The sequence below is a fragment of the Podarcis filfolensis genome, assembly GCF_964270895.1.
Source record: "Podarcis filfolensis genome assembly, chromosome: 3".
In the NCBI taxonomy this organism is placed as follows: domain Eukaryota; kingdom Metazoa; phylum Chordata; class Lepidosauria; order Squamata; family Lacertidae; genus Podarcis; species Podarcis filfolensis.
The window spans coordinates 11,228,897-11,250,590 of NC_139606.1; the positions used below are offsets into that span (position 1 = coordinate 11,228,897).

Sequence of the window (21,694 nt, forward strand, 5' to 3'; positions counted from 1 at the left end):
GCTGAACAGTGTGTTTATAGCAACCAAACATGAGCAATGTGGTGATGGGTTTAGCACTTGCTCATAAAATGATGGCTGCCGAGTTATTTACCGTAAGTGTGGGATTCAATTTTTTACCTTCCATGATGTTTCACCAGCCCCAAGGTACCAAACTTTCTAAGACTGAAGCGGGTTTTCCAAATACCTTTCTCTCCATATTTGCACAGTACAAACAAAATACCAAACTTTGTGTATAATCATGCTGGCCTCGTCTCTCAGGACTGGACTCTTTAAACCAGTGGTAAAACACTTAGTACCTCATTATGGTTTGGTTTAGATGGGTAAATGAAGAGATAAAAGAACACTTTGTTCAAACTATCACCTGCTCAAAGAGGCTGATAGCAGACAGTGTTTAGTTTCACCCAAGTGTTAGAGACGAATGATGGGTTTGAGGACAGAATACTTGTAGAAGACATTGTGTTAAGCAAGCTTTGTTAGGAACAAACAAGGACTGCCAAAGTTATATGGAATGAATGGGAAGACCTTGCCAAGCAAACACACAAATGCCAGGATTTGTTTTGTCACCAATTGGGAACAGTTGATTTCCTAGAAGGCAACACAAAAATGTCTGGGTGCTGGATGTGAACACAAAGACTATGAACTGCTAATACAGCTCTGGAGAAGGTTAATTCTTAGACACATTTGGGGAAATGTTTACACTTAGGGGGAGGGACGAGTTAGTGCTCTTGCATAAGGTGATGGTGAGGCAACATCAGGTATTTTATGTTTCCTTGTTATCCATATTCAAGGAGGATGAGTTTGTACTGGAACAGGATCAGAGAATTATAGGAATGGCCCATTTATCCTACTAACAGAAATCCCAAAGGTTTGGACTGTTTGCCTTATAAGAGGAGGCTGAGAGGATAGAGTTGCAATTGGTACATAATGAAGAAGGATTAGTAGTCAAGATGACAGTATGTACCAGAACTACTACAAATTGGAATTTGACCAACTTAGTGATATCTTGGGGGACCAGTTCACAATTTGAGAACAGTTCCCCGAAGCAGTGAAAAATAAAGAGACCCCCAACATTAGACATCAAGGAAAAAGAGTTCTAGTCTAGTCTAGTCTCTGACATCTAGTTTTCTATGTGGGAGGGTATGGAATAGCTTTTCATTATATGAGCTCCCACCCTTGGTCTCAAGTGGAACAAGTTGACTTCCTGAGTCAACGTCTGTCTGCAGCTACAATTGTCATGAATCACAAATGAGAAGTGGTATATAGCCTAAGGTATATAGGGGAAGAAATGGAGAAATTTCAACACAATTTCAGTGCATTCGTAGAGTTTTACATAGGATTCCAGCTTACAAATGAAGTCTCCTGGTAACAGGCTATCTGAGATATCAAGAAGATTGTGCTCCTTCAAGTTCCTTTAAGCCATCAACTTTGTCAATACATGGTGTATTTGCAAAAGCCTGTAGTTCTGACAAAATGTTTGCTGTGGTTAGCAAACGATTTAGACCCCCGCTTGCCCAAGTTTAGAGAAGCTGGAGGCAGATGGGGACCTTGAGAAAAGAAGAGGCAAAGATGTGGGCTTTCTTTTGTTTAGGTAAAGTAGCTGAGCAAAGTGAATACTCAGTAAAACAAACAAAACACCTCACATTACTGTGGCAAGGTCCTAAGAACTAAACATGTAGCAAAAGCTATGCATCAGATAACAGGGTGTGCAAATTTAAGAGGGTTATCCCTGTGAACCTCTTGTGACAAATACAAAGCCTTCATGACACTCAAAAAATGAACAGAATATATATACTACCGGTATATTAATTGTTCCCCGTGCCAACTACCTCCATTCAGTTTCGCTAGGAGCAAATGCAACTTTGGAATTGTGTCTAATAAGAATAAGCACATGACTAATCCAATTCTGGAAGGAGAGGCTGGGCAAGAAATCATAGCTCCATCAAAACAATTGCTTGCAGAGTGCACAAAAGCAGTCACGATTTTACAGAAGTTCTCTCCTCAAACACTGAAAGTACTCATCTCTGTCTCACAAACAAAAACCTGATAATGTAGACAAGTCTTTAAAAACAGAACATATGACCTGGTCTCAAGACATGCACTGGGAACCACATATCAATGGGAACCACGTTTAAAATGTGTCAGGGGCAACTCCATTACTCTCTTGTATGTAACACACATATTTCAGACAGAAAAATGTCTTCCTGATCGTTAGACACATCTCGATACCAATACTAGTGGAATCTGGAGGACATCCAGAAACCTGACGTCTTCATCTGGTGTTGCTTATACCAACATTGAAATATTAACAGACCTAAGAGCCAGAGTGAGTATTTCTAGCTCAGACACTGCTTCATTTGATATAAATGGGAACCTTGTTATTGATTTCAGTATAGAATCAAACCACATTTTAATCTCAGTAGTGCAACCTATGTTGGCAATAGCCATTTTCCTAGACGTCAGAAGCAGCAGCAAAAGAGGCCATTTTTATTCTACTTCAGCAAAAGCAATTCATTCATCGCTGATGTAGAATGCAACAGCATATGGTATATTTGGCTGCTTAAAGGAGCAATGAAAGGTGGTATTTAGTTCCGAAGCTGTTGCGACAGATACGAACAGTGGAAATTGCAAGTCACAATGCATCTTGAAATAAGTTGAGCTTTAGTTTATTTATACAGTGGTACCTCAGGTTACATGTGCTTCAGGTTACAGACTCCGCTAACCCAGAAATAGTGCTTCAGGTTAAGAACTTTGCTTCAGGATGAGAACAGAAATCGTGCTCTGGCAGCGCAGCGGCAGCAGGAGGCCCCATTAGCAAAAGCGGTGCTTCAGGTTAAGAACAGTTTCAGGTTAAGAACGGACCTCCGGAACGAATTAACTACTTAACCCGAGGTACCACTGTACGCTGCTTTTCTAAAGTACACCATGTCCAGTGCTGATCAGAACAAACATGGGGTTGCGTCCGACTACATGAAATCGAGAGAAGGTCCATTGAGTCTCCCAGGGTGAGAGACTGGGAGAAGAAGTTGGCTCCCAGGTGGTACAATCGACCTCTCTGTATGTGGATATATATGATATAAATATGGTAAAGGGCCTTACAGGTCTTCTTTTTCTTCTTTTTCTTTTGCTTTTTTTAAATTAAAATATTCTTGGTCTGTAGACTAGTTTGATTCTTATTGTATTTTATCTCAAAAGTTGTCAACAAAAAACTTTTTTTTTTTAAAGTCCCCTGAAATCAATGGACTTGAGTTAGCAGGATATAATCCATTAACTTAACTTTTTTAAAAAGTTGCCAAACATACCAATGAATTCAAATGAGAAAAAACAGGATAGTTTCAGTATTCCAACAAAATAGTCTGGATTTCAAACACAACAAGCACCAAGAGCAAAATCAAAAGGAACAGACTAAATATATGAAAATATACCACTGTTTCTACTTTCTACTTTCGCTGATTTTGTACTCTGTACCCCATCTTTCTTCCATAATGGAACCCAAGGTGGCATACACATGAATTTCAGAAAGTCTTCCATCCAAGCACGGGCCAGGAGGTTCAAATGTTTCAAAATGGCTGCCTCAAACACCAGCCTTTAGGAAATAATACATTCAGCCACAGCAGATGTCATGGACTGGCTGGATGCAGAAGAGTGGTGGAAGGCACCCGCTGGGGAACTCCCAAGGGAACCCCCAGGGGAAGAAGACTCAGAGCCAGGGCATTGGTAGTGAGATGAGTGGAGATGGGCTGCTGAAGAATCCGGGGAGTCTCCACCTCCTACTGCTACCAGCTCCCCGCCCCCCCCCCCCGGTCTCCCAGAACACACAGAGAACATAAGATTGCAGAGCAACAAGAGGCAAGACCATGAAGCCGCAGGCTGCTGGGGAAGGAACAAGGGGAGGAGCTTTATAGAGCAGTGGGAAGGCAGGGACCTTCAGTCCTTGCAACTGTTTCCGAGCACAATTCAAAGTGATAGCGTTGACCTTTAAAGCCCTAAACGGCCCCGGTCCTGTATACCTGAAGGAGCGTCTCCACCCCCATCGTTCAGCTCGGACACTGAGATCCAGCGCTGAGGGCCTTCTGGTGGTTCCCTAATTGTGAGAAGTGAGGTTACAGGGAACCAGACAGAGGGCCTTCTCGGTAGTGGTGCCCACCCTGTGGAACACCCTCCCTTCAGATGTGAAGGAAATAAGCAGCTATCCTATCTTTAAAAGACATCTGAAGGGAGCCCTTTTTAGGGAAGTTTTTAATATTTAATGCTGTACTGTTTTTAACACTTGATTGGAGCCGCCCAGAGTGGCTGGGGAAACTCAGCTAGATGGGCGGAGTAGAAATAATTTATTATTATTGTTATTGTTATTATTATTATTATTATTATTATTATTATTATTATTATTGTTACTATTATTTTCATTGGGGAAAGACCTACCAGGTAACCAGAAGGGTTGCTGCGACCCCTAGGACTGAGCTGTTTTGTTTCTTTGAATAAAGAGTTAACCACTGACATCAGGTGCCTTGTTGTTTTATTGGTGGTAAAAGGTAAAGATAAAGGTAAAGGACCCCTAGACAGTTAAGTCCAGTCAAAGGCGACTATGAGGTTACAGCACTCATCTCACTTTCAGGCTGAGGGAGCTGGCCTTTGTCCACAGACAGTTTTCCAGGCCATGCGGCCAGCAGGACTAAACCTCTACTGGAGCACAGAGGACCGAGATGAAACCAGAGCGTACGGAAATGCCATTTACCTTCCCGCCACTGTGGTACCTAGTTATCTACTTGCACTGGTGTGCTTTTGAACTGCTAGGTTGGCAGGAGCTGGGACAGAGCAACAGGAGCTCACCCCATCACACGGATTCGAACCGCCAACCTCCTGATCAGCAAGCCCAAGAGGCTCACTGGTTTAGACCACAGCGCCACCTGCATTTTTTGGTGACCTAGCCCTGGCTCCAGCTCCTGACATCAGACAATCTATGTGAACAGGGAAATGTGAACAGAGTCCTAGTCAAGATTAACTGATCCATCAGATGGTTCCTCTGTGGAGAAGACTGAAGAGCAAATTCAACACAAGAGATAATTAGCTAGCCACCTACACCAAGGATGGGGAGCCTATCTTAGCTCAAGGGCTGCATTTTCAAAACAGCTCTTAATAGCCGACGGAATTTGTGACAAGCTTAAAATAAAGTGTTCTTCATAACTTTGGAATGTGTCAAATATGAAATATGGGCCTGTTGACTGTCAAATACTACTTACCAATAACATGTAATCTATCAAATGCTGAAATGAAATGCCATTTAATGTCAAAGATCAATAGATTATATTGATACACAACGAATATCCAGTGAATACTCAACCTCAAAATCTAGAGAGAAGAATTATAAATGGGAGTTTGGTCCAGCTCTAGTGGACAACCCCGCAAGAATGCAATCAAGGAGCAAGCAAGCGCATTTGTTTAAACACTAAATGCAACAGCTTAAGTGGCTTATGTAATGTGCTGCCTAAATACCTATATCTGCTCAACTTCCAGCTGTTTCATATGGATAGATCAGCAGTTTCACAGCTTGAAGGCACTCATTATACACATCTAGCACACGCCAGTATTTGCCAAACGGCCTGGAATGACAGCAAATGGCCTGACCCCCTAACCCCGGGTACTCCATAAATCTGCCAAGCATGCTATTTACACTTTTCTGCTATTACCCAGTGTAGGTGCTCCAACAAAATATCCTATATGGCCTTGCCATTGAGAGGACCAGTTCAGCGTTACAGCCAGCCAGCACTTTCTAGCTATTTAAATGGCACCAAAAACATGCCCGTAACGCAAGAGGAATTTTCACATTGCTGCATGGCTGTTGAAGCAACTTTACACTAGACCGGCTGCAACTGCTTTTCCATTGCCACCGTTTAAGAACCCTTGGGGAAAGTAGAAAGGGCAAAAACCCAAGAGCTGAAGACCAATGGGCTAATCTCAGCCCCAATTACTCAGTAAGGCAAAAAAAAAAAAGTGCAGTTGAAACATGAAACTGTACACCTAAACTTATCAGAAGTTGGTTGCAGTAACCTATTGGCTCAAATAAGGGGCTGTGGATATTTAGATAAATCATAGGACACCTTGGAGGGTTTTCTGTGAGTGAGGAGCTGCAACTGACTCGTAGGTCCAATGCAAAGGTTCGATTCAATTCTGCTGGAAGATGCTCTTCTGGCCACACTGGTCCTCACAGCATCACTTGCATGGTGTCGGGAGACATTTGTGATGTTGCGCACTATGCATGCAACATCACATGCGTTCAATCTTGGGGGCAACCCAGCACCACTGAACCGTGTTGATGATTGCTTTGCCAAAGCTGGTCATCTAGTTTCTTGAAAGATCTCCTCTGCTGCAAAAGCAGCTTCTGTTTTTCAGCTCATGGCACTTTAGAGTGTGGGTGCTGAGCTCACTGAAGCACTAGGAGGTGGCAACGGGTGGTGCCTCTACGCTTTTCTTTCCAGAAAACATTCCTCCAGCATTCTGCAGCCACCCTAATAGGAAAAAGGCCCACAAATTACATCGTGACATATTCCTTGGGGCTTTATTAGAGGCATGAGAAAGTGGGGAGCCTAGCTACTGAATGCCTGAGATGGGTATGATCTATGTTTTTAAGTGGGGGTCTTTTTTATTGGTAATTTAAAAAAATAATAATTCCACACTGATTTCTTTAATAATTAAAAAAAGACCTCACTTGCAGAAATAACAACAAACAGTTGTTAAGTGTGCAATAGACAGTCTCATCAGCTTCCTGCACTTACAGGAAAGCCCAGCTGACGATGGTATGAAGTTTTCAAGAAACGTGAGCCCCCAGGAAGGTTGCAGAGTGATCGCCATAGAGATGATTTGGAAACTGAAAGGAAGAGCGCTTCCAAGCATCCCACAGTCAACCTGAAAGTACAGAAAACCTGCTCCCCACCCATGAGAACTCTGCTGAAATTTATTCTTCCCTGGACGTGGGTGGCGCTGTGGGTTAAACCACAGAGCCTAGGACTTGCCGATCAGAAGGTCGGCGGTTCGAATCCCCGCGACAGGGTGAGCTCCTGTTGCTCGGTCCCTGCTCCTGCCAACCTAGCAGTTCGAAAGCACGTCAAAGTGCAAGTAGATAAATAGTTACCGCTCCGGCAGGAAGGTAAACGCCGTTTCCATGCGCTGCTCTGGTTCTCCAGAAGCGGCTTAGTCATGCTGGCCACATGACCTGGAAGCTGTATGCCGGCTCCCTCGGCCAATAAAGCGAGATGAGCACCACAACCCCAGAGTCGGCAATGACTGGACCTAATGGTCAGGGGTCCCTTTACCTTTACCTAACTTAATGTCTATTTATGGAGTCATGACTCTGTATTTGAGTTACCACTGAGGGATATCTCTCCATTCAACTGAATTATTCCCTTGCTTCTTTAGCACTGTCTCTTCGAGGTTCTCCACACTAGGAGTGGAAGAATCTGTCCATTTCAGTTCTCTACTTCAGTTCTCTATGCCAGCTCTCTTGGCCAATAAAGCGAGATGAGCGCTGCAACCCCAGAGTCGGCCACGACTGGACCTAATGGTCAGCGGTCCCTTTACCCTTATCTGGTAATTTTTGAATGCAATTCCTTTTCTCATTAATCATTGGAGTGTGGTGAAGGGCAGGTAAGAGAAATCAAACAAATCAAGAAGTGGATAAACTTATGGCTTTCCAGATGTTTCTGGACTCCAACTCTGCAACTCTCATCAACTTTAGCCAGTATGGTCAATGGTCAAAGATGGTGAGGGTTAGGGTGGTTAAGGAGATAACAGAAATCACTGGGCTAAAGCTGACCAAAAGTCCAGGGGTAGCATTATTATCAATTTACAATGGGGGTAGAAGGTTCGCAGGCTAGGAAGAACTTGCTCACAAACTTATTGACAGCTGCACGAATTATGATAGCTAAGAAGTGGAAGGGGCAAGCAGAATAAAAAATGGAAGGATGTTATAAAGAGGTGTGGGAAATAGCTATTAATGATAAATTAAAATGTGCCTTTAAGGTAAGACGGGGAATATGGAGGAGAAATGATTTTGAGGAGATATGGAGGGTGTTTGTAGAATTTGTACTGTTAGAATGGAAAGGGGTCAAACCATCACAAGAGGTGTTGAAATTTTGGGAGGTTGGATAGTTACAATGGAACAGTCTCGGTGGTGGGGTGCACATTTTTATTCTTATTTATGTATGATTATTACTTTGTCAAAATAAAATAATTTTTAAAAAGAAGAAGTAGTTGAAACACCTCCCCCCCAATTAAAGATGGTGAGGGAGTTGGAGTCCAACAACATCTGGTGGGCCGCAGGTTCCCCACCTCCTTAATAAATTGTAATAAAAACAATAATTTTAAAATACAGGAGAAATTGTCAACACCCCATTCACATATACTGCCTTGAGCTCCTTGCAGTGGTTCTTAACCTTGGGTCCCCAGATGTTTTTGGCCTACAACTCCCATGATCCCTAGCTCATAGGACCAGTGGTCAGGGATGATGGGAGTTGTAGGCCCAAAACATCTGGGAACCCAAGGTTGAGAAAGGCTGCCTTAGAGGAAGTGTGGAATATCCATATAGTGAAGCTTCAGTTGAGCTTCAGTTGTAACCATGTTCACTAAGTGGAAGAGGTGACTACCATCAGATGGCATAGCAGCTTCCAACAGACCACGCCGACCAAACACAATTGGGCGCTCGTGAGGCACCCCATCAAGTCAGATGCTCGAAGGTGACTCAAGTCTAAGTGTGACTTATCAAATAGTATGGGAAACAGCCTTCTTAGAAAAACTAACCAATAAACTGAAACTGACATAGGGACAAATAGAAGATGCCTTCACCCCGGTATGGCTCCCCTTTATCACATACACAGCTCAACAAGACAACGACAAGAATCCGCCAACAGCACATGAATCAATCTGGCTAACCTAATTGAAAAATACACACCCACACCCCGCTCGCACACAAAAACAATTCTCATTACAGCCAACCAAAGACAACCAACCACACCCTAGGCCACCCCCAACCTCTCTCACCACCAAGGAAATACAACAGTAAAAGAACCCATGCATGTAACGCTGACACAAAACCCCACACATACACTAAGTAGAATAATAGAAGTATAACCACCTGACCCAACCCCACTCCCCTCTCCCCCCTTTTCTTCTTCCTCTTCCCAATTGTTCAAACCAATTTATGAACCAAGAACTTATACACTGACCACTAATAATGAAACATATGTGGTGCATATTTTTCCACATTTATTATGCTATTTTTGTGATATACGAATGACATGAGAAAACTGGGTATACAGTGGTACCTCGGGTTAAGAACTTAATTCGTTCTGGAGGTCCGTTCTTAACCTGAAACTGTTCTTAACCTGAGGTACCACTTTAGCTAAGGGGGCCTCCCACTCCCGCCATGCTGCCACCGTGCAATTTCTGTTCTCATCCTGAAGCAAAGTTCTTAACCCGAGGTACTATTTCTGGGTTAGCGGAGTCTGTAACCTGAAGCGTATGTAACCTGAAGCATCTGTAACCCAAGGTACCACTGTACTTATTTGTATAACGTTATTCTTGTTTATAAAACACAATAATAAAAAAACAAAACAAAACAAAAATGACTTCACATAAGCAAGTTCAAGCATGACGGAACAGTTTGGATAGAGAGAAGGCCTTTTCTTGGTGCAGGAGGTCACTTACATAAAACACATGCAAGGCTGAATCTAGCAAACCCTGGGCATCAAGCCAGTAATCCCCGTTTTACCCCGATTCAGGCTCCTGACGTCTTTGTTGAGCAGGTGGGGGAAAGAGACACAAAGGGAAATATTTGGAAGCTATTATGCTTTAAATGCACATGTTTGCCGGAAATCTCCTCGGACCTGTGGAAGGTCAGGGACAGGCTGGAGACAGTTGCGAAAAAGGATGTGAAAAGGTCAGAGATCCCTCCCCCCAAAAAAACCACCCTTGCAATATCTATTTCTCACTTGTGCAGATTCCCCCCCCCCCAGAAAAATTCAGATTTATCTAGAATCAATACAAAAGCATTTAATAATAGTAATAATATTAAAAAAATTTAGCTGCTTGCTGAACAGAAAAAGGTCTCCAAGCGACTTACAACATCTTTAAGAGCATAGGTTAAAAATACAGTACAATAAAAATCCACAAAGCAACCCCAATAACATCAGAAAAAGCTTTGACGGCACAGCTAATGGCAAACAAGATCATTGTATTGCAAGAAACACCTGAGAAATCGCTTGCAGAAAGGTACACATTATTCAAAACTGCACACAAAGGTTTGCTTATTAGGAGATATTCATACTAAAATGATAAATATTTTTGGTTGTTTTTTTAAAAAAATCTCCAGTTGCTGCAGAAATGTAGAGAAGTAAATTTAAGGATGGAAACATTACTATTTTAATAACAGTTTAATTGAATAACATAAAATAAAAAGTAAAAAGGGCTATACTATATCATTACAAGAGTTAACAATTGCAATCCATATGTATTTATCTAATGTATGTGTATTTTTATTATCCAGTTACATATGTGTTAATTTTAAACCTACTATATTTTGTATAAATGCATTCCAACTGTCATACTTGTCCATGCAAAGTCTATAAGCATTCATGGGTATATGCAATTTAAGTTTGGAAACAAGAGAAGTAGAGAACTGAAATGGACAGATTCTTCCACTCCTAGTGTGGAGAACCTCGAAGAGACAGTGCTAAAGAAGCAAGGGAATAATTCAGTTGAATGGAGAGATATCCCTCAGTGGTAACTCAAATACAGAGTCATGACTCCATAAATAGACATTAAGTTAGGTAAAGGTAAAGGGACCCCTGACCATTAGGTCCAGTCGCGGACGACTCTGGGGTTGCGGTGCTCATCTCGCTTTATTGGCCGAGGGAGCCGGCATACAGCTTCCAGGTCATGTGGCCAGCATGACTAAGCCGCTTCTGGCGAACCAGAGCAGCGCATGGAAACGCCGTTTACCTTCCCGCCGGAGCGGTACCTATTTATCTACTTGCACTTTGACGTGCTTTCGAACTGCTAGGTTGGCAGGAGCAGGGACCGAGCAACAGGAGCTCACCCTGTCGCGGGGATTCGAACCGCCGACCTTCTGATCGGCAAGTCCTAGGCTCTGTGGTTTAACCCACAGCACCACCCGCATCCCAGACATTAAGTTAAAGCAGCATAAAAAAGTGTCTTTAACATAACAAGAGACATTCCTTATTTTAACTCCAAAGCGTTATTGCATGCTAGTGGCATAGAAGACAACTTGGCAGTGAAGAAAACCCGGATGATTTAAAGGAATGCAAGTGAATAAGATGGTCCAGGAAGAGCTGTTCAGAAATTTAGATACCAGCGAAATAAAGCTCATAAATCAGTGCCTAAAAAGGCACTCTATTGCTGACATGTACACTTCATCAGCCGTGATATGGAATAAAACCTGTGCATAGTTGGCTTATCACTGGGGTGTTTTGTGCAACCCTGTCTACTTCTTCTCCCTTAAGAATCTGGTCTAGGTATAAACAAGAATGAGGAGTGCAAACACAAGCGCAGACTTCTAAGTTTGCAAGTGCCCATTCACAAAGGGAAGTTGGCAAATAGGTGTTCAGGAACAAGAATGCCTGCTGATGCAATGTCCTTCATCCTGCAGCGAGCACAGAAAACCTTTTCATAGGCTCTAAATCTGCAGCTACAATAAAGCCTTCATACAGACAATCTGCTTAAGCAGAACGTCATGCTTGCCTTTATTTTAATTGCAAAAAGCTATCCAGTTTCCCTACTGAAATATGCAGGTCTTAAGACAATGTGCGTAGTAGCTTCATTAGCCTCCTTGTTGCTTTACGTCAACATGTCAACAATGGCAAAAATTGAAGGATCAATGATATGATTTAAATCTCAACAATTTATAATTTTTATTTTTTGGCTGCTGAAAATTTCAGATGATATTCCATGAAAAACAGATCAAATGTGACACTACAGTACCTCTTCCCACCCGGGAGGCAGGGAGGGACCGATTGCTGCCGCTGCAAGTGATAACCAAGGCAGGCTATGAATAAGATCTGCTACAAGTACAGTGGTACCTTGGGTTACATACGCTTCAGGTTACATACGCTTCAGGTTACAGACTCCACTAACCCAGAAATAGTACCTCGGGTTAAGAACTTTGCTTCAGGATGAGAACAGAAATCATGCTCCGGCGGCGCGGCAGCAGCAGGAGGCCCCATTAGCTAAAGTGGTGCTTCAGGTTAAGAACAGTTTCAGGTTAAGAACGGACCTCCAGAACGAATTAAGTACTTAACCCAAGGTACCACTGTACCTGTGTACAGGGCCGGTCCTAACCTGAGGCAAAATGAGGTGGCTGCCTTAGGTGGCAATTCGACAGTATTATCAAAGGACAAGCTGATAGTTATTTAAAATTACGATGGCAGCATTTTTACTGCCAGAGGAGGGAGGTGGAAAGGAGATTCTTGTGAGCTCTTCTGCCTCAGGTGCCAAATTAAACTGACTAAGGGGACGCGGGTGCAGTGGCGTAGGGTGGGTTGTCAGCACTCGGGGCAAGGCAAGTAATTTGCGCCCCCTAACCCGTGGATTTGCACCCCCTAACCCGTGGATTTGCGCCCCCTAACCCTAACCCCCAGATGTTGCGCCCGGTGCGGCTGGCCCCCCTGCACCCCCCACGCTATGCCACTGCGCGGGTGGCACTGTGGTCTAAACCACAGAGCCTAGGGCTTGCCGATCAGAAGGTTGGCGGTTCGAATCCCCAATGGGGTCTAGCTCCTGTTGCTCTGTCTCAGCTCCTGCCAACCTAGCAGTTCGAAAAAGCACATCAAAGTGCAACCTAGCAGTTCGAAAGCACATCAAAGTGCAAGTAGATAAATAGGTACTGCTCCAGCGGGAAGGTAAATGGTGTTTCCGTGTGCCCCTCTGGTTCACCAGAAAGCGGCTTAGTCATGCTGGCCACATGACCCGGAAGCTGTGCGCCGGCTCCCTCAGCCAATAAAGCGAGATGAGCGCCGCAACCCCAGAGTCGTCCGCGACTGGACCTAATGGTCAGGGGTCCCTTTACCTTTAGTTTGGGGTACTAGAACCTTTGCCTTGGATCTTGGGGAGGGGGAGGGGCATTTGTCGCTCAGCCTCAGGCAGTGAGATGTTGTAGGTGAGAACTGCCTTATAGCTCTGGCATGTGGATGCCTAGGCTTATTTCCATGCCCTGTGACATCAGACTGAGGGCATCATTTCCTCCTGAGCAACTTTCCAGAGGACATTTGCTAGCAATGGGCAGGCCAAAGGCGAAAGTGGACAGGGGCATCTGGTTGACCACTCTGTTGGCCACTCTGAGAACAGGATGCTCGATTACATAGACCACTGGCCTGATCCTGCAGGCTCTTCTTGTTTTTGTGACAGGAAGCAGGTATGAACTGCCCTACTAGAAAAGTTAACCAACAAACCCAACTAGCACAGGGACAAGCTACGAAGGATGCCTTCACCCCAGTATGGTTCTGAAATATACTCAGAGTCGAGAGTGGATTTCATGCTCTTTATTCAGCTCATAGTGGTGAGGAGGAATGGAAGTTCCCCCAGAATGTCTGCTTTATATACATTATTTACACAATGGGCCCCACGTGATTGGCTAATTCCGGGATTCTCCTGTAGGCCAATCAGGTCGCGGATTCACTTCCACCTGGAGCTGGATTGGGTGGCTCCTGTGGACCATTCAGACTGCTGCATTCTGAATCCTATTGTTCTAGGACCAATCAGACTGCTGCATTCTGAATCCTATTCAACTCAGTACATAACAGGTTCCCCTTTATTACATACACACAACAACAGGACAATGGCCGGTCCTCTCCAACAACATACGAATCAATATGGCTAAGCTGACCCAACAACCTAGCCTGCCTCCCTCACACAAATAAGTCACACTGCAACAGTGGCATAGCGTGGGTTGTCAGCACCCGGGGCAAGGCAAGTAATTTGCGCCCCCTAACCCGTGGATTTGCGCCCCCTAACCCTAACCCCCAGATGTTGCGCCCGGTGCGGCCGGCCCCCCCTGCACCCCCCACGCTACGCCACTGCGCTGCAATCAACTAAACACAACCAACCAAGCTTGGGAACCCCTAACCTCTCGCAATACCGAAAAAATGAATAAATACACAAACAAAGGACCTACCCATATGGTGCTGACACAACAGCACTCCATACGTTAAGAATAGGCAACAGAACCAAAAAACAATATCCCCATCTCTCTCTCCCTTCCCCTTTCCCCCAGCTGCAAAATGTCTCTCACCAAATGTAAACGAGCTGTGAAAAAGTTGTGGAAAACCATGAACTGAAAATGAAGACAATAGATGTACCCGTTCCCTGTTTGCTTTGTAACACAAACACCCCCAATAAAAACTTTTTTTTTAAGAATAAAAAAGACAGGAAGCAGATAACGAGAGTTTCAGACTGGACTCTTTCCTAGAGATGGTGGGGACTGATTCATGGTCCTTTATGTGTTCTACTTGCGAGCCCATCCCAAAAGCAAAAAGATTATTAGAAATCGAAGGAATACCTGTCCCCCAGATCAGTCCCATACACACAGTGGGAAGTTAAAGAGCACCTTCTCCTCCTGAACGTCAGGCACATCTCACCACCACAAACATTTGGGGGTATTCTGATTACATATAATATTATGATCACGTAAGATATACAACTATAACGTTACAAGCTCATAAGAACTCCCATATCCAAAAGACAGTGGCGGAGCTTCATGCTCTGGCACCGGGGACGGAGAGGAGGCGGGGGCGTGGCTGGTGTGCATCCCGGGGGCGTGGTGCACATCCCGGGGGCATGGCGCCCAGTGCAGGGAGGGCCAGCCATGATGGCACCCCATTGGGGTCGTGGGGCCGGGGGCAGTGCCCTCTCCCCCCTCTTCCTCCGCCAGTGCCAAAAGAGTCTTATAAACTTAGACTGACCTTAGCAGAAGAGGAATTCCCATGTTTGACATCAGGTCCCAAAAATCCTCTTTCTCTTTCCAAGTTGATTTCCCTTTACATCCCACGTGAAACACTACATGAAAGACAATAGAATCCATTTACAAACATAGTCATGTATCCAATAAAGTACACACATATATAGACAGATGCACACACATATATTTGCTAAGCATATACAGTGGTACCTCTACTTACGGACGTGATCTGTTCCGGGGTGCCGTTCGCACCCCCAAAAGTCCATAAGTAGAGCGCTGCTTCTGTGCATGCGCGTGACGTGATAGAGCACTCCTGCGCATGCGCGAAGCACATAGATCACTTCTGCGCATGCGTGAAGTGGTGAACCTGGAAGTACCGTATTTTTTGCTCTATAAGACTCACTTTTTCTCTCCTAAAAAGTAAGGGGAAATGTGTATGCGTCTTATGGAGCAAATGCAGGCTGTGCAGCTATCCCAGAAGCCAGAACAGCAAGAGGGATTGCTGCTTTCACTGCGCAGCGATCCCTCTTGCTGTTCTGGCTTCTGGGATTCAGAATATTTTGTTTCTTATTTTCCTCCTCCAAAAACTAGGTGCGTCTTATGGTCTGGTGCGTCTTATAGAGTGAAAAATACGGTAAACACTTCTGGGTTTGCCGCATTCGTAACCAGAAAAAACACAACGTGAAGCAAACGCAACTCGAGGTATGACTGTACTAAATCAATAAGTAATTAAATCAATAATTGAGCTAACCTTTAATTGGTCCAAGAGGTTCCTGCTACCAATTCAGTTATCTATCAACAACAGTGTTCCTTCAACCATTCCAATGAAGTGTTAGTTATTTGCACAACATACATTCTTATTCAATGGATCACAGGCCTCTTCAGCAGGGATCTTGTTACATTCTTTATTTGCTGTTACCTCAAGAGTAAAACATGCTGGTTACATGTAGGGCAGTGAAATGCAAAATAAGGCAGGGCTCCTCTTACCTGTAACAATTCTGTAGTGGACGAGGTTTCACCAGGTGTGGCTGTTAAAAGTAAATGAGCCCTATCCTCTTTTTGAAATTTGCGCTCTCTCTCTCTCTCTCTCTCTCTCTCTCTCTCTCTCTGTGTGTGTGTGTGTGTGTGTGAGAGAGAGAGAGAGAGAGAGAGAGAGAGAGAGAGAGAGAGATTTTGAGATTGTTTGATACTATGTGAGAGTTCAGGATAACCAGGAAAAGCTGTTAATAGACCAGTACCGGTTCTTGAAAGCAACAAGCTATAGGAACAGGGCCAGAGAAAGTAACCCATAATGGTCATATCTACCAACATGCAGTTCCTATCCACAAGCAGTGGCGTAGCGTGGGGGGTGCAGGGGGGCCGGCCGCACCGGGCGCAACATCTCGGGGGGGGGCGCTCGCACTCGCAGCTCTCTGCCCCTACCTGGCTCACTCACTCTCTCTCACTGCAGTGCTGGCTGTGTGAATCCGATCCGAGCCGCCGGGTCGCCGCCCACTGTGGAGGGGGTGGGTGCTAGGCGTGTGGTGCGGAGAGAGGGTGAGGGACTATCTGGGGGAGGGACAGTGCAGCGGCCACCCAGCGCAGCGCTGAGCGCGGGAGAGAACCGCACCAGACCAGCCCAGGCAGCAGCAAGAAGAAGCTGGCAGCGGCGGCAGGTTAGGGGTTAGGGGGCACAAATTACTTGCCTTGCCCCGGGTTAGGGGGCACAAATTACTTGCCTTGCCCTGGGTTAGGGGGCACAAATTACTTGCCTTGCCCCGGGTTAGGGGGCGCAAATTACTTGCCTTGCCCTGGGTTAGGGGGCACAAATTACTTGCCTTGCCCCGGGTTAGGGGGCGCAAATTACTTGCCTTGCCCCGGGTGCTGACAACCCACGCTACGCCGCTGTCCACAAGGAGGAGCACCAATCCAGACCAGCAGCTCCCAGCGCTTTTTCAGATGCTAAGCTCGTCCTTAAAGCCACATCACTCTTCCCAGGTGTTGAAATGTAAGGTAAAAGGTAAATGACCCCTGGATGGTTAAGTCCAGTTAAAGGTGACTATGGGGTGCGGTGCTCATCTCGGTTCAACAGAGGAAGCCGGTGTTTGTCCACAGACAACTTTCTGGGTTGTGTGGCCAGCATGAATAAACTGCTTCTGGTACTGTCTCCTGGTGTAATACATCCTGTCTGGCATTTACTCAGCTCACCTGTGCCTTCTCAGCTGTATAATTTTTTCCAGCTGTTTCTCACCCATATGCCATTTAGCTAGGCTACAACATAGCCAAAAACCTGCAAACTTTTTTTCCAGTGTGCTGCTTACATACTCCAAACATTTACTGACTTCTTCAAGGTTCAAGCACACTGTTTGGAGGGACAGGGCAACTGTTAAGCTTCTCTCAGTACCTGAAGGTCAAGGAATATCCAGAACAGCACTCATTGCTTAGACGGGGGTGGGGGGGTGGGGTGTCTATTATAAAACTAAGAAAGCTTAAGCTTCAGGCCCTTAATCTTAGAGGGGCTCCAGAAGTGACTTTTGTCAATATTGCTTCAAACTTTTAGGTCTAGAAGACCCAATTTGAGTCACATGACTCAAAAACCATAAGGCATAGGAAATTCTTATTCACACCAGTGACTTTGCCATGTGAGATAATCCAGTACAGCAATTTTAATCAAAATCTGAGGTGGTGTAGTTATTTTTTTAAAAAAAAAATTGTGGTGATCTGTCATGGAATAATCCAATGAAGAAGATAACCATGGTTACCCAGACCTCACTGCTGGTTGTGAAGGGCCCCCCATAACAGTTCAAGCTTCTGGGCCTGAAAAATGTAGGTCTACCACTGTGTTTAGAAGATCCAGTAGTCATAGCAAGGGAGGAACACAAAGTTTAGGGATAGAGGCCAAGATCACACAGCAAGTCTGAAGCACACAAAAAAACAACTTGTACATAAAGTGCTGTTGTATTTTTAAAAATGGATGTAAGGAAACATGAAACCAATGTATGTGAGCCTCCAGAAGGTGTTGGACTACAGTTCCCATCATCCCTGACCATCAGCTGTGTGGGTTGGGACTAACGGGAGTTGGAGTCCAATGGCATTTGGAGGGCCACAGGTTTCTCCTCTCTGTACTGGGTAACATCACTAGGACTTAGGTTTGCCAGGTCAGGAGCATCCCAGACCCTGGTATTTCAAACCTCAAACTTAGGAGCATCCCCTGGTGATGTCATGGGGCAGGCCTTGGAGACAGAGGTTAATTGGGAGAGAGGTACAGATGAGGGGAGATGCCCCTTCCCTGGTGTTTATGTTATAATGTTTATGTTATAATAATGTTATAAAAGCTGCCAGGATGAAGTTTGCAAGTTGCATGTGGTCTTCTCAGTGTAGGAGTGGTAGTAGTAGCACCCTGGCCCACCTGAATATTCAAACCTACCACCTGGAGGGAACCAGGAAAACCTGGAAACTCCAAGTAAGACTTGAAGGTCTAGCAGTGCTATTAGTGCTAGCACATTTGCAAAACTAAGCAGGGTCTGGTATGGTTTCAGTTTAGAATGGGGGACCACACGTTGAGATTCTTGCATTGCAAAGGGGTTGGACTAGATTTGGGGGCTATGGTTCTATAGGAGAAAAGAAAATGGTAGGTACGGACAGATAATATGCAACTCAGCTACATATATGTTGATTGAACAAGGGTAGGAGTGGGGAACTTGCAATCCTCCAGATGTTCTTGGAATCCAACTCCCCATCATCCTTGACTATTGGCCATGGTGGTTAAGGCTGATGGGAGTTGGGGCCCATCATGGTCTTGAGGGCCACAGGTTCCCCTCTCCTGGTCAAAGAGTGGGATGGCACCTAACCAGTCCAAACAACCCAAGAGTGAATGGAGAAACATCTCCTCTTTGAAAATCCAGTCTCTTGGGTGCTACACTTGGCTCTGAAATGTGACAGATAGCCTTGGACCAATCTACTGCCACTCAGTGGGGTGACTTCACTTATACCTCGCTAATTCCTTAGGGCAGCGGTTTTCAATCAGTGTGCCGTGGCACCCTGGGGTGCCTTGAATGACGGTCAGGGGTGCCACGGGTAACACTGGCCTCTGACCCTCTTTCCTCCCTTTTGATGCCTTCTCACATCTCTGCCAAACACTTGCACAGCTGCTTGTTGCAGCATCCCTGGCTACAAGCTCCCCAGGTGAACACTGACTCTAGGGCTGGCCAGGGGGTGCTGGTTGCCAGGAGCTGAGGCAGCTTCCGAGTAAGCAAGCAAGTGGGTGATGGAGCCCAGCCATCCAGTCCACCAGTCCTTGCTGTTGGGAATGGGCAGACAAGTCCCAGGGCCCTGTGGGGCAGTGTGAAGAGGCACCTCTCTTTGGGGCGGGGAGAGGGGAGCTCAGAGATCAGGGGCAGCAGCAGTGGCTGCCCAGAGGTCTCTCAAGGAGAGGGAAGAGGACAGGCGGCTGAGGGAACACCCCACAAGGGAGAGTGCTTGAAAAAGGGTGAGAGGCTGCCAGCTCTGTCAGCAAGGGGTGACATAACTGGCCCCCTGAGCCCTACAGGGGTGCCGTGGACTCAAAAAGGTTGAAAACCTCTGCTTTAGGGAGAAGGGTGGAGTCTGAATGTGATCAATAAACTGTCGTGATCCAGATAAAGTTTATCAAGTGTAAGGTAAAGGTAAAGGGAGCCCTGACCATTAGGTCCAGTCGCGGACAACTCTGGGGTTGCGGCCCTCATCTTGCTTTATTGGCCGAGGGAGCCAGCGTACAGCTTCTGGGTCATGTGGCCAGCATGACTAAGCTGCTTCTGGCAAACCAGAGCAGTGCACGGAAACGTCGTTTACCTTCCTGCCAGAGTGGTACCTATTTATCTACTTGCACTTTGACGTGCTCTCGAACTGCTAGGTTGGCAGGAGCAGGGACTGAGCAACGGGAGCTCACTCCGTCGCGGGGAATCAAACCGCGACCTTCTGATTGGCAAGTCCTAGGCTCTGTGGTTTAACCCACAGCGCCACCCGCGTCCCTTTATCAAGTTTAAGTCCCAGTGAAACCAACTTAATTCCCACTCATTTGAATGTGGCTTGATTTACAGCTGATTTGCCTGGGGCTATATGGCACCAATAGTGTGCTGGAGTTTTATTCTCCCCAGTTACAAGCTGTTGTTTTCAAATGCCCTAAACACTGGATAGATGGACTATTTTTAAAGTAAAACAGGAAGCAAAAAATAAAATAAAATAAATACTGCAACCTCTTGACATGTTAAATAAGAGTTTTTCCAGGCCTGGTATGCATAACAATGGCTGCATTTTTCTTTAATAAGACTTATCATCCTAATATAGCAATCTAGCCTTTGTGCAGATAAGAGGAGCAGGATATCTGATATAACCTAGGCACCAAGCATGGGTATCGGATGTTAAGGTAAGAATGATACTTTTTTTTCCCCTGGCATGGTCCATAGCCAAATAAGCTGCAGTTGAAGTTGGATGCTGAGGTGTTTATTTAATGTGGGTGCAAACTTGATGGCCATTGTTACTTTGGTAGTGATTTGCATCATTAGCATGCCTGCTCCGTATGCCTGAAGTTCACGACAGATTGAGGCAAATTCTGAAAATTCAGTGCTTTCTGAAACAGAACACTGACTGGGTATGGTGGCAAGATGCAGTAGCCACAGACCATGAGAAAAATTCAGCGTTGTGCTATGTTGATCATTCTATCAGGAACCATCCCGTTCTCCTTCTCCATGTGCTGTTCTGGAGGTTCTCCCAACTCCCCTCAGAGCCAACTTCAGGGTGTTGTGGGAGAAGGGGGGCGGGGAAAGCTCCATTGTGCAAATGGAAGTTCTTCTATGGATTTCCACTGATGGGACTCGTTAGCTGCATTCCACCCTGTGTATTCACTGAAATCCATGGGATTGCTTCAAAGATAGTTTGGAGCAACAACAACAACAACAACAAAGACTTGTGGTTTGCAAATCCAGTAACCTTGTCGAAATATTATTTTTTTAAAAAAATTGTCCACTAGTATCTTAGCGACCAACTAAGTTTGTTCTGGGTCTAAGCTTTCGTGTTCATGCACACTTCTTCAGATATGCCAGTAACCTTCAAGATCCAGCTACCAGGATTCTAAGTCCTATCTTCTGCTCACATACATTATATAGCAAATGAGGAATGTCAGGGAGAGTCTGTTTGATGGCCCTGTGAGGGTGTCTGGATGAGGGAGACCTGAGTTTGAATGCTTGGCCATTGAAACTTGCATTCAGCAAGGTCACCCCCTGCCCAACTTCATTCACAAATCTGCCAAATCTGAGGACAACATGAAAAGGACTGCAAACAAAGCACCCTGAGCCTTCATGAGAGTTTGGAAGGTGAGAAAGGAATCAAATAACTTCATATTATTTGAGTGTTGTAAGGGATAGTCGTATTGTGGCCGCAATCCAACTCAGAGCCAAGCACATTGGAATGTGGCTGCATAGGATGAGATCACTATACTATGATCTCTGACCGTTGGCCATACTGGATGGCGATCATGGGAGGTGGAATCCAGCAACCTCTGAACAGGAGGCAGCAGGTGGAGCCTGTGAATAACAGGGTCAGTGCCTCGCAAACCAGGGATAAAGCCTGGTGAGATAGGAACAGAGTTGAGTGGAGCCTGGTGACAACACCTGGGGAAGGCAATGAGCTCATGAGGAAGAGCCTTGTGACCATGTCATTGGAGAAATGGAAACTCGGTGGCAAATGTTCTCAAGCCAAGCAGAGAGCAACTCCTTTCAT

The 21,694-nt window shown here is 45.3% G+C and overlaps 1 protein-coding gene across 1 annotated transcript in view; it reads right to left on the reverse strand.

The window, feature by feature from the left end:
* LOC310759499 (uncharacterized protein) overlaps nt 1-21,694 on the reverse strand; it is a 402,944-nt gene that overhangs the window by 51,288 nt on the left and 329,962 nt on the right. Inside the window, exon 4 of the mRNA XM_083606809.1 lies at nt 14,964-15,057. Coding sequence (XP_083462935.1) covers nt 15,039-15,057 — 19 coding nt within the window. The 3' untranslated portion in view covers nt 14,964-15,038. The remainder of the gene's footprint in view (nt 1-14,963; nt 15,058-21,694) is intronic.